This window comes from Notamacropus eugenii, chromosome 4 (assembly GCF_028372415.1).
Source record: "Notamacropus eugenii isolate mMacEug1 chromosome 4, mMacEug1.pri_v2, whole genome shotgun sequence".
Lineage (NCBI taxonomy): Eukaryota > Metazoa > Chordata > Mammalia > Diprotodontia > Macropodidae > Notamacropus > Notamacropus eugenii.
Window position 1 is genome coordinate 2434872 of NC_092875.1, and position 13629 is coordinate 2448500.

The 13629-nt window shown below is 39.2% G+C and overlaps 1 protein-coding gene across 1 annotated transcript in view; it reads right to left on the reverse strand.

Moving 5' to 3' along the window:
- The window catches only part of LOC140502776 (uncharacterized), a 51141-nt gene that overhangs the window by 31711 nt on the left and 5801 nt on the right, over positions 1-13629 (reverse strand). The window contains 2 exon segments of the mRNA XM_072606773.1: positions 7864-7959; positions 9412-9538. Coding sequence (XP_072462874.1) covers positions 7864-7959; positions 9412-9538 — 223 coding nt within the window.

Sequence of the window (13629 nt, forward strand, 5' to 3'; positions counted from 1 at the left end):
AAGAAATTATAGACCAATTTCTCTAATGAAAATAGATGCAAGAAATATAAATAAGATATTAGCAAAAAAGAATACAGCAACTTATCATGAGAATAATACATTATTATCAGGTAGGATTTATACCTGAAATACAGGGCTGTTTCAATATTAGGGCAACTATCAGCATTACTGATCATATCAACAACAAAACTAACAGAAACCACATGCTTATCTCAATAGATGCAGAAAAACCCTTTGACAAAATACAACACCCATTCCTATTGAAAACACTGGAGAGCATAGGAATAAATGGAGCCTTCCATAAAATAATAAGCAATATCTACCTAAAACCATCAGCAAGCATTATATGTAATGAGGATAAGCTGAATGCATTTCCAGTATGATCAGGAGTGAAACAAGTACGTCAATCATCACCACTGTTATTCAATATGGTATGAGAAATGTTAGCTTTAGCCATAAAAGGAGAAAAAGAAATGGAAAGAACTAGCACAGGCAAAGAAGAAACTAAGTTATCTCTTTGCAGACGATATGATGAAACACTTAGAGAATCCCAGAGAATCAAGTAAAAAAATTACTTGAAATAATAAACAACTTTGGCAAAGTGCAAGTTACAAAATAAACCCACAGAAATCATCTATTTGTTACTAACAAAGCCCAAAAACAAGAGACAGAAAGAGAAATTCCATTTAAAGCTACAGTTGCCAACACAAACCCAAAACACTTTTCACACAAATAAGATCTAAGTAAGACCTAAGTCAGATCTAAGTAAGTGGAAAAATATCAGTTGCTTGTAGGTAGGCCAAGCTGTGACAATCCTACCTAAATTAATTTACCTATTCAGTGCCATTCCAATCAAACTTCCAGATGATCATTTTCTAGAGGTAGAAAAAATAATATCAAAATTCCTCTGGAAGAACAAAAGGTCCAGAACATCAAAGGAACTAATGAAAAAAATGGTAAGGAAAGTGTCCTAGCCCTACCAGATTTCAAATTGTATTATAAAGCAGCAATCATCAAAACCACTTGGTACTGGCTAAGAAACAGAGGGGTAGATCATAGGTTAGTCACTCAAGACACAGTAGTCAATGAATATAGCAATCTACTGCTTGATAAACCCAAGGAACCCAGCTTCTGGGATAAGAACTCACTGTTTGACAAAAATTGTTGGGAAAAAACGATAACAGTGTGGCCAACACTGGGCATAGACCAATGCCTGATACCGTACACAAGAATAAAGTCCAAATGGATACATGACCCTTATAAAGACTGACATTATAAGCAAATTAGGGGAGCAAGGAATAGGGTATTTTTCATATTTATGTAGAATGGAGAAATTTTTGACTCAACAAGAGATAGAGAACATTATAAAGTGCGAAGTGGATAATTTTAATTACATTAAATTGAAAAGTTTTTACACCAACAAACCCAATGCAACCATGATTAGGAGGGAAGCAGAAAACTGGGAAAGAATTTTTGCAACTAGTATCTGTGAGAAAGGCCTCATTTCTAAAATATATAGAGAACTGAGTCAGATGTACAAGAATACAAGTCATTCCCTAATAGATAAGTGGTCAAAAGATATGAACAGGGAGTTTTCAGACGAAGAAACTCTATATCTATAGTCATATAAAAAAAAATGCTTTAAATCACTATTGATTAGAGAAGTACAAATCAAAACAATTCTGGGTAGCACATCACACCTATCAGATTGGCTAACATGACAAAACAGGAAGATGATAAATGTTGGAGAAGATGTGGGAGTGCTGGAACACTAATTCAGTGTTGCTGGAACTGGGAGCTGATCTGACCATTCTGGAGAGCAATTTGGAATTTTGCCCAAAGAGCTACAAAAATGTGCATACCCTTTGACACTAGCAATATCTCTTCTAGGACTGGATACCAAAGAAATCATAAAAATGGGAAAGGGTTCTACATGTACAAAAATATTTATAATAGTTCTGTTTGTGATGGTCAAGAACTGGAAATCGAGGGGATGCCCATCAATTGGGGAATAGCTGAACAAGTTGTGATATATGAATATAATGGAATACTATTGTGCTATAAGAAATGAGAAACAGGAAGACTTCAGAGAGTCCTGGAAGGACCTATATGAGCTGATGCTGAGTTAAAGGAGCAGAATCAGGAGAACTTAGTACACAGCAACAACCACAGCATGCAAAGAATTTTTCTGGTAGACTTAGCTCTTCATAGCAATGCAAGGATCTAAAACATTCCCAATGGACTCTTGAGGCAAAATGCCTTCTACATCCAGAGAAAGAACTATGAAATTGGATTACAGAATGAAGGAGACCATTTTCTCTTGTGTTATGTTGTGTTTTGCTTTGTTTTCATGGTCTCTTCCATCCATTTTAATTCTTCTATGCAACCTGACTAAGGTGAAAATGTATTTAATAAGAATGTTTGTGTAGAACCTATATAAGATTGCACACTGTCTCAGGGAGGGAGGGGGGTGCAAAGGAGGCAAGTGAGAGAGGGAGGGGGAGAAATCTAAGATATATGAAAGTGATTGTAGAAAACTGAAAACAAATTAATTAATTATTTTTTTAAAAAATAAAAAAATAAAAACAAATGCAATAATAATGCTAATCTAAAAAGCAAGATATGGCAACGAGACACAAGTAGTTCTATGTATGTAAAACTATTCTAGGCATATTTCTATTGATCACTTTTTTCTTTGTATGTGCATAACATCTTTCTTCACTTATCCTCTATTGTTAATTTGGGAATTGAAAATAGTAAAACCAAAAACAGAAAAGGAACTCTCCACAAGCTACCTCCAAAATTTTTGTTCAAGTGAAATATATCTCTCAAAGTTACCAATAATCAGGAGTGGGGAATGTGGGGCAGAAGGGGTGGTGGAGCCAAAATGGTGAAGTAAAAACAGGACCTTCCCTGAGGTCTACTGCAAAGCCCTTCAAATATCAGTAAAAAATGACTCTAGACAAATTACAGAGATACAGAACTCACAAAATAACATGAGTGAAACAAATCCCTAGCCCAATACAACCTGGAAAGTCGACAGGAAGGGACTATCACATCTGGCAAAGAGTGGAGCACAGTCCAGCATGGGTGGCATCGGGACAGATGGACTGAAGCAGCCCTCAGGGGACTAAATCACTGCCAGTTGTGACTGTTTCCAGATTTCTCAACCCACAAATGCCAAGAATGTCAGTGGAAAATCTCTGTGGGACATGGGTGAAAGAGGGGTCCATGGTCTGCTTGTGTCTGGCAGTGGGAGTGGTGGCAGTAGCGTAAGCAGCAGCAGCAGTGGCAGAGGTTACTTCCCGAACTCTGGGCCCACAGACAGTGGGGGATATAGTGGCTGACACAAAATTCCTGAAGCCTGGGACAGTATCCCCACCTCACCCCTACTGGAAGCAAAGTCCTACCCTGACAAAGTGTTAGAAAGCCAAGTATTTGGATTGGAAGATGACTAAACATCATAAAAGAACACAGACTACAGAATCTTACTTTGGTGACAAGGAAGAACAAAACATACAACTAGAGAAAAACAGCACAATCAAAACTCCTACACCAAAAGCCTCCAGGAGGAATGTGAATTGGTCACAAACTATGGAAGAGCTCAAAAAGGATTTTGAAAATCAAGAGAAGTAGAGGAAAAATTGGAAAGAGAAACGAGTGATGGAAGAAAATCATGAAAAATGAGTTTGCTAAAGGAGACTGAAAAAAAACCACTAAAGAAAATGACACCTTAAGAAATAGACTAATCCAAACACCCAAAGAGGTCCAAGAAGCTACTGAGGAGAGGAATACCTTAAAAAGAATTGTCCAAATGGAAAAGGAGATCCAAAAGCTGACTGAAGAAAATAATTCCATGAAGACTGTAATGGAGCAAATAGAAACTAATGACTTTATGAGAAACCAAGAAGTTATAAAACAGAACCAAAAGAATGAAAAAATAGAAGACAATGGGAAATATCCCACTGGAAAAATCACTGACCTGGAAAATAGATCCAGGAGAGATAATTTTTAAATTATTGGACTACCTGAAAGCCATGATCAAAAAAAGAGTCTAGACATCATCTTTCAAGAAATTATCGATAAAACCTGCCCTGATATTCTAGAACCAGAGGGTAAAATAAATATTGAAAGAATCTCCCAACCACCACCTGAAAGATATCCAATTGTACCCAATTTCCAGAGTTCCCAGGTCAAGGAGAAAATATTGCAAGAAGTCAGAAAGAAACATTTCAAGTATTGTGGAAATACAATCAGGATAACACAAGATTTAGCAGCTTCTACATTAAGGGATAGAAGGGCTTAGAATATATTCCACAGGTCAGAGGTGCTAGGATTAAAACCAAGAATCACCTACCCAGTGCAACCCTTCAGGAGAAAAAAAATGGACATTCAATGAAATACAGGACTTTCAAGCATTCTTGATGAAAAGACCAGAGCTGAATAGAAATTTTGATTTTCAAATACAAGAATCAAGAGAAGCATGAAAAAGTAAACAGGAAAGAGAAATCGTAAGAGACTTATTAAAGTTGAACTATTTACATTTCTACATGGAAAGATGATATTTGTAACTCAGGAGACCTTTCTCAATATTAGGATAGTTGGAGGAAATAGATAGAAAGATAGATGGCATAGGGTGAGTTGAATATGAGGGGATGACATATAAAAAATAAAGGGTTGAGAGAGGAATATATTGGGAAGAGAAAGGGAGAGATAGAATAGGGTAAATTAAAAGAGGCAAGAAAAAGGTTTCATAATGGAGGGGAAGTGTGTGGAGATGAGAAGGAATGAGTGAACCTTAGTCTCATCGGATTTGGATTGAGGTGTAATAGCAATTTAAATGAAAAGATCTTTCCCATTCATTAATAGGCCTATGTGACCTGCTTAAATCACCTGGAAGCCTAAGTCACATGTGGTAGGAAGAACTTGCTGAATGGATGGAACAGGAAGGGTGGAGCAGAACTGAGAGGAAGTTGGTGAGAGTGGTCAAGGTGGAAGAGAAAGGAGATAGGCAGGTATGGTTTTTTGTCTGTGAAACTTGTTTGCTAGATTTGTTTCCTGCAGGCTTAGTATGCTCCACCTGCAGATGCCTGATTGCTTAAGCCAGATGTCACCCCTAGTTGACAACTATGATGTGTCACCTCTAGACCCAGCATTGACCAAGCTCCAGATGCCAGATAAAGAACTGATCTCCCAAAAAGGACCTCTTAGAGCAGGGACAGCTCTACATCCAATTTCAGCAGGAAGTAGCTATGGAAGAAGAGACCTTCACCCTTTACTACAAGATTTTAGGCCCCATTTGTTTGAGAGGGGAATGATGGGGTGCTAATGCTCAAGACCCACCTTAAGATATTGCTTTATGTGCTCATATTGTGTAATTCCCTGTTGTATTGTTATAAAGCTCTGTTGATATCAGTCATCTAAGATATTGTTTTATATGCCTATTTTCTGTTATACTTCTTACAATTCTGTGGATACCCATTGTCCCACAAACATGCGCAATGACGATGAACGATCTTGAGGCTGAATGTAATAGTAACTGAAAGGGAAAGATCTTTCCCATTCGTTAAAAAGCCCATGTGATCTGCTTAAAAATCACCTAGAAGCCTAAGTCACATGCGGAGGGAGGAACTTGCTAAATGGGTAGAACAAGAACAATGAAGCAGAACCAGGAGGAAGTTAGTGAGAACAGTCAGGGTGGAGAAGAGAGGAATGGCTATTGCATATTGATTTCTTTGCTACTAAGATAAATTTGATTTTCTGGTGTCTGAATAGATGTTTTTCATCTGCCTTCTATATGGAGAGTCTTTTATACTTTGCAACTGAGAACTATGCCAGTGTATTCACAGTTGTCCTCAGTGCTATGAATATTGCCCAGGCAATACAGGAGGAAATACCATACCGACTCAATTGGGTATCTTACCCTAAAGGAAAGTAGGGGAGAAGGGGGTAAGAGGGGGGTATAATAGAAGCGAAGACAGATTAGGGGAGGGGGTAGTCAGAAGCAAACACTTTTGAAAAGGGACAGGGTTAAAGGAAAAAACAACTGGGGGTGGGATAGGACAGAGGGAAACATAGTTTATAACTTGACTACTGTGGAAGTGTTTTGCATAACTACACATGCATAACCTATGTTGAATTGCTTGACATCTCAATGAGGGTGAGTTGGGAAGGAAGAAGAGAGAGAATTTGGAACTTAAAGTTTTAAAAACAAATGTTAAAAAAGTGTTTACACATGCAACTGGGAAATAAGATATACAGGCTAAGGGGAATAGAAACCTGTCTTGTCCTTCAAGAAAGGAAAGTCGAAGGGAATAAGTGGGGGGGGGGAACGATAAAAGGGAGGGCAGACTGGATGAAGGGGTATTCAGAATGCATGCCATCTTGGGTGGGGTGAGGGGGGAGATGGGGAGAAAATTTGAAACTCAAAATAATAGAAATGAAAGTTGAAAACTAAAAATAAATAAATTAATTTTAAAAAAGGAAATAAGTTATCAATAATCTCAAAATTGCTAAAATTGAATGAAAATTTTTTAATCCTAATCATTTTCAATTCACTGCAGCCTTTAGCATTGTCACCACCTCCTTTTTTTATTCTCACGTGCCTCGCTTTTAGCAAGGTTATTCTCTCTAGGTTCTACTTCCACCACATCTAAAAGGAAACTCATTGTCTTTCCTCCAAGCCTCCTGTCTTTTCCACTCCTAATGGTATCCAAGGTATCCTGTCAATAGTATAGCCTCCAAAAGGAAATGTCATGTACTCGTTATCAATTCTCACAAATTCTCACTCCTGATGCCCATGTTCAATCTGATCCAAAGTCCTGTTGATTCTACCTTTGTGACATCATTCCACAGACCCCTTTCTATTTCAACATTATCACTTTCTTGGTTCAGACCCCTGTCACACCATACCTGACACAGGGCCAGAGCCAGCTGGTTGATCGAGCTGCCTCAATTCTCCCCTCAGTCCAGTCAACCCTCTATCCAGCTATCAAGTTCATCTTCCTTAAATTCTCATCTGACCATGTCACCACGTATTCAACAGCCTTGGGTGGATCCCCAGCAAAACCATGAAATATACAATCCTCTCTTGGGCTGTGAAAGCCCTTCATCACCTACCCCTCCATTACTCTTCCAGTATTTTTTCTCCCTTCTACCCTCACCTCTTCCATTTGTGTTCTAATCAATCTGTTTGGGCCTTCTTTCTGTTTCAGGGACAGGACCTTCCACCTGCAATTTTAATTGCCATCTCTGATGCCTACAATGTTCTCCCTGAATCCCCAGCTAGAGCCCACCTTCCACAATAAGCCTTTCCCAGTTCTTCTGAAATTTAGGACCTTCCCTCTCTCGACTAGCTCCAATTTATCCCATCCACAGTGGGTTTCTACATAGTTGTTGACATGTTCTCTGCCCCACTAGACCGTGAGCTCCATGGGAGCAGGGAACATCTTTGAATTGATTTATGTGCTTGGTGCTTTGTACTGGGTCTGGAACAGAGTAGGCACTTAGAAGTTCGTTGCCTTGTAGGTCTAGGAAAGATCTCATATAGGACAGCCTGAGTCCCTTTTAAAATTTCAGGAGAATCCCATGCTCCCAAATGCCAAACAATTACTTTTGAGGGGGAACATAGATTTATCCCTGGAAGGAAAGTGAAAGACCATGGAGTCCAAAGCCCTCTCATTAAGGATGGAGAAACTGAGATTTAGTGGTTCAGTGACTGATCCATGAAGACACTGCTGAGAAATATCTGAAAAAAAATCTGAAGTCAGCTCTACCTGCTCCCAAACTGAGCATTTGCCTCACCACAATACATAGTGGCCTCTTGTAACCCAGCTCCCATATACCTGCTTTCACCTCACTCACCTGGACAGTGCCTCCTCAGGTCTTCTTTCTCCAGCATCCATGGTGTTTCTCTTTGCTCAAAATAAGAGATCACATCTTCTCTGGGAACTGGAAGTCCTGGGCATAGGGAGTCAAGGATGGGCATGGAGAGAAACTTGGTATTCAGTTCTCTTTCTGAAAAGGTGTTCAGTCCCAGAGCTGTGCCATTCTGAAATTCACTCTGTTAAGTTCACATACATGAGCCTGTACTTACCCATTAGTGCTTGTAACACAAGTTACCCAAAACAGGATATGTCATATTATCCTGTTATACAAACTGTTTTAAGAAAGAGCCAGACCTCTGCACCCCTCCATCCTGTCAAGTCCCATTCGGGTAGAAACTCCTGATTCCAAAGTGGGCTAAAAAAGGCTTATTATGTAAGACCAGACTAGAGTCCCAGGACAGGGAACTAGATAAGCCAGCTTTGGTCCTGTTCCCTCCCCTGTTCCTCACTCTCTGAAACCTATAGAAACCTTGCATATTGCTCATTTGGGGTGTCTTTAACTCTTCAGGTGAGAATCTCCTGCTGGCAAACTCAATAAGCCTCATTAGTCCAAATTCTAATTCTTGGCTAGTTTCTCATTCCTGGCAAAGCCAGGGACATGTAAGCAGGGACCCCAGGGTGGTTCCCAGGACTCCTGAAGGTTAGTCTCATAGCATTTATTTTCTGAGCTTTGGGGAGAAGATCATGGGACCAGGTTGGAATCACAAAATTTGGTCTTGGTGAACCTTCTTCATGGATGGATGAACTCATGGCATACTTTCCATCCTCTAGAAATGAGAGGCAGCTGATGGTGCAATGGAGAGAGCCCTGGGCCTAGAGTGAGGCATGCCAGAGTCTAAATCCAGCCTCAGACAGTTACTAGCTGCGTGCCCCAGGACAAGTCACCTTATCTCCATTTGCCTCAGTTTCCTCAACTGTCAGATGAGGAGAATAATATCACCTCATCTGAGAGGTTATTGTGAGGATGAAGTGACATGATATTGTAAAGAAAGCCCTGGGTCCAGCACCTGGTATATAGTAGGTAAAAATAAATGCTTTTACCCTTCCTTTCCCACCATCTCTGCTGGAATTTGAGGGCAACAGGAAGGAGGATTCAGGATAAACTTGCTATGTGAGGAACAAGTAGCAGCCATAATTGATTCTTGCTAAAAGGAGAATATTCCAGATCCTAGACCCATCCCAGAGGATGGGCTTGTAAGGAGAAGCCACCTGAGCAGCTTTCAGAGCCTTAGCAGACACATTTCCTGTCCAGGTGGAGGTCAGACCGAATGACCCTGAGGTTGGCTCCATGTCTCAGATCCTTCCACACTAACATAAAGCTGCCTAGAAGTGGGAGGCTTCAGGAGCATCAGGAGCATCAAGGAAACCCTCAGGTTCCTGTCCCACAAAGCAAAGACTTTCTAGAGGAAACACCAGGCAGCAGGACAGGAGACCAACACTGTTCTCTCTAATAACCGATAAATGCTCAAGACCCTGCACATTCCTTTGATTGTAGACTCAGCATTACCAGAGGAAGTGTCCTTACCCAGGGAGAGTAAGTTCCAGGCATTCTCCAGCATGACCCCCCTGTACAGCTCCTTTTCAGGATGGTCCAACAGGCCCCACTCCTCCTGGGTGAAGTCCACAGCCACGTCCTTGAATGTCACCAACCCCTAAACCATTAAACGTCATAAGATGTAGAGCTGAAGGAAACTTCAGGTTTTAATAGTCCCACCCTCAATAATTTCCAGAACAAAACTGAAGCACAGAGAAGGGCTTTGCCCAAAGGTCGGATCTTTGTGAGAGTCAGAGTCAACTCCTAAAACCATAGTCATTCAAGCCTAATTGAATTTTGAGAAAAGCATTTTCTATGACCATTTGGAATAAAGCTGAGAAGTATTTTCCTGTGAAATGCATCTCCCTGTGGAATCAAGAAGAAAGTTTGTGTTCCATCTGTGAGGTAGGAGGATCTAAGAAGTCCCTGAGAAAGGACAATGGGAAATATCTTCCTCATCAGAACTGATATAAGTGATATATTATTGTACTTAAATATTATTTAAAATAAATATTATTTTTTAATGTCATGTATAGCCATGGTAAACTCTAGAATTTGTTTCCTTTCATACTGAATGGAGATTTACTTATATCTAAAGGACACAGAGAATCCAAAGAAGAGAACTTATGAATCAGAGGAAGGGGAGGTTATAGACCAAATGTATGTATTATATGTATATACATATGTCTATATACACGTATGTATATGAATATATGACAATATTTTATATAACAAATGCATCTTATATGTAGAAAATGTATATTGTATATTGTCTCCTCCATGAGAATATGAGCTCCTTAGGATTAGAAACTGGGTTTTACCTTTTAAAAAAACAATAATTTATTTAAAATTCAGAAGGCAAAACAAGCATTTCCATAAGAGCACAATAAAAAAAAAAATGATTGCTCATGAAACTGCAAATCTCCCATGTACAACTTCATATTCCTTTTAAATGTGCAAGAGTTACCATGGCCATTTCTTTTCTTTTCTTTCTCTCCCCCGCCCCAGTCCCAGAGATGGCTAGAGATGTACACACACACACACACACACACACACACACACTTTAGTATATATGTACATGCATGTATTTGTGTATGTGAATGTGATGTGTGTATCTATACGAATAGATACACACGTATGTATATAGAATGTATATATATATATATATACATGTATGCATATAGAATTATTCCATACACACCACTCTTTGTCAGTTTTTTCTCTGGATGCAGATAGCGTCACTCTTTATATGTCCTTTATTTTTAATTTGTGTCTTCAGAATAGTCAAAATGTCTCTTCTGAGCACTATATCACTGTCACTGTATACAGTGTTCTCTTGGTTCTGCTTACTTCACTCAATCATTTTGTGCAAGTCTTTCCGTGCCTTTCTAACATCACTGAGCTCATCCTTTCTTATAGCACAGTGGCATTCCATCACAACCACACAGCACAACCTGTTCAGCCCTTCCCCAAATGATGGGAATCCCTGAAATTTCCAGTTATTTGTCACCACAAAGGAAGATGCTGTCAACATTTTAATCACATTCAAAGGGACAATTAGCCTCTGAATTTCTTTCCAACTTATTTTTATTTGTGATTTTCTTTTGTGCCTCTCTTTGTACCCTGTTGCTTTCACCTTCTCCCCCCACTTTCCTATCCCCAAATTCACTCCCTCCTCTAAAAGTCTCCCATTTTCCTTCCTCCCAATTTCAATCCACAAGGACTCCAAAAGACCCACCATCCTCTCCCTGACCTTCCTAAATTCCAGCCCATACACACTCTGAAAAGTTGCTCCCCAACCCTGCTCCCCAATTTTCTCACCTCTCTACATATTCAAAAGACTTCTACACCCTTTCACATGTACAGGCTGTTTCTTTTTCAACTCAGATGAGAGTAAGGTCCCAATATTATCAGCCTTCCACCCCTACTTGCTTCCTCTTTCTAAGTTCTTTTCACATTCCCTTTTTCCAATATCATTTCTCCCTTTCAACTTGACCTACCAGTTTTGTTTTTTCGCATCACTCCAGGCACCACTTTTTTTTCAAACTACCTTAGTAACGATAAGAGTTTTAAGAATACTGAAAACTGTTTCAGTTTGACTATAATGGAGGCCTAACAATCAATCTTTAATGTTTTCCTTATAATTCTTCTGTGTATTTTATATCAATGAGTTCTGCTCTTTTAGTTCCAACCCTGAAAGTCTTTCAATTCAACAAATAGCAAATTTTCCCATTCAGGATTATACTCTTTGCTGGATGAGTTATTTTTGGATGCATACATAGGTGTTTTGTTCTTTGAAATATAATGCCCCTAAACCTTCAGTCTTTTACAGTAGAATTCTCTAGTACTTGTGAAATCCTAACTAGATTTTTGCAAGATTTAAATAGTTTCTTTTTCTTGTTGCTTGCAATATTTTCTCCTTAACCTGGGAATTTTGAGACTTGGCCATGACATTCATGTAAGTTTTCCTCTTGGCATCTCTTTCAGGTGGTGAATAGTAGATTTTTTTCTATCTCTACCCTCTTGTTCTAGAACTTGAGGACAGTTTTCTTTAATAATTTCTAATTGATAAGTGATATGTTCTAAAGAAAACTTTGTGAAAAGTCTGTGTGAAGCTAGCAGTTCCACAGCATTCTGGAGAAAAGCATTTAATGTGATCAATCAAAAGAGAACAAAGTTAAAGAAAAGATCTCATTTGTTTCCTGAATGGCTAAAATAAAGTCTTAACTGGAAGAGGATACTAAAAATCTACTCACTGGAAGAGATGGTGGCAGCTAAGGGAAGGAGAGTTATGTGTTGTTACATTGAGGGTTGGAGGATACTCTGGGTAACTTATGCCTTCCTTTTCTGGTTTCTTTCATTTGACTGTGACATACATTCCTTAATTATAAAACTAATTACATAGTAATAAAACTAACTTTGATGGAGAAGGGAAAGCTAGGTGGCACAATGGATAGAGTACTGGGCTTGGTGTCAGGAAGATACCATCTTCATATGTTCAAATCTGGCCTCAGACAGTTACTAGCTGTGTGACCCTGGAAACGTCACTTAACCCTGCTTGCCTCAGTTTCCTCATTTGCAAAATTAACTGAAAGAAATGGCAAACCACTCCAGTATCTTTGTCAAGAAAAACCTCATATGGTTTATAAAGTCTTGAACATGACTGAGCAAGAATGATGGAGGGGAAATAGTCCCTTCATTGGTTAAAAAAAAATAGTGTTCAATTGACTTGGGCTTTGTTTGAGCTAATTCATCAGAAAAATGTTGCCATTTTCTTTATGAGAAATGAATGACCTAAACACATATGGAGGATGTAGTAGGAAAAGATTCAAGAGGGTGAGTTAAGAGGCTGACTGGTAGACCAAATAAAGAGAGGCTGGCCAGATTTGAGATTTTATAAGGGGTAATGATTGTTGTAATGATTTTAATACATTCTTCTAATCAATTACCAAATACTAGGTCTAAGCATACTTTGTATAAGTCACATGAGAATATAGATTCTAGGCCTCAAACTTTAATGCAATGTTCATCACTTGTTTTCCAGCTGTGGAGCTCACTTGCACAACCATAAAGATGCAGACCAAGATATATCTCCATTTTGTTTGGCTCAAATTCCCTGACCAAACCAAGCCTGGGTGGTGACATAGAAGGGAAAGATTTCTCCTCCTCCCCCAATGTATTCTTGCAGGGTATGTATAGCTTGTATCATCCCATCTACCATGTGACCACCTGGTCAATGGAGATATTCCTGCTTCACCCAACTCATGACCCTATTGACACATCAGTTTTGGTTCATTTACCGTAAGAGTCACATGTCAACCAATGGTATTCCAGATTTTGTACTGCTGCTTTAGAATGTTCAGGAAACAAATCTGGTATCAAACCTTATAAAAACAAGGTCCCAGAAGAAGGAAGATATTAGGTCCATTCATGAGAGGGGACCATGAACCCTTTAATAAAGTGTCATTGGCTCAGAGCTCTGCCTCAGTCTCCCTTTTTTGTGAGTTGGACAATTTTGATCCCCACAGCCAAGCATTCCTTGACATTTGGAAGGATCATCTCTATTTCCAACCTGCTACCTGGACAGCATGTGTATGGCCAATGAACTTGGAATCTGATGGTCTTCCATTTCTTTTTCTTCTACTTCCATCATGAACATAGTATTCACCAAAATTTCTAAATCTCCCTTTTCTCCAGGCTCTCTGGAGT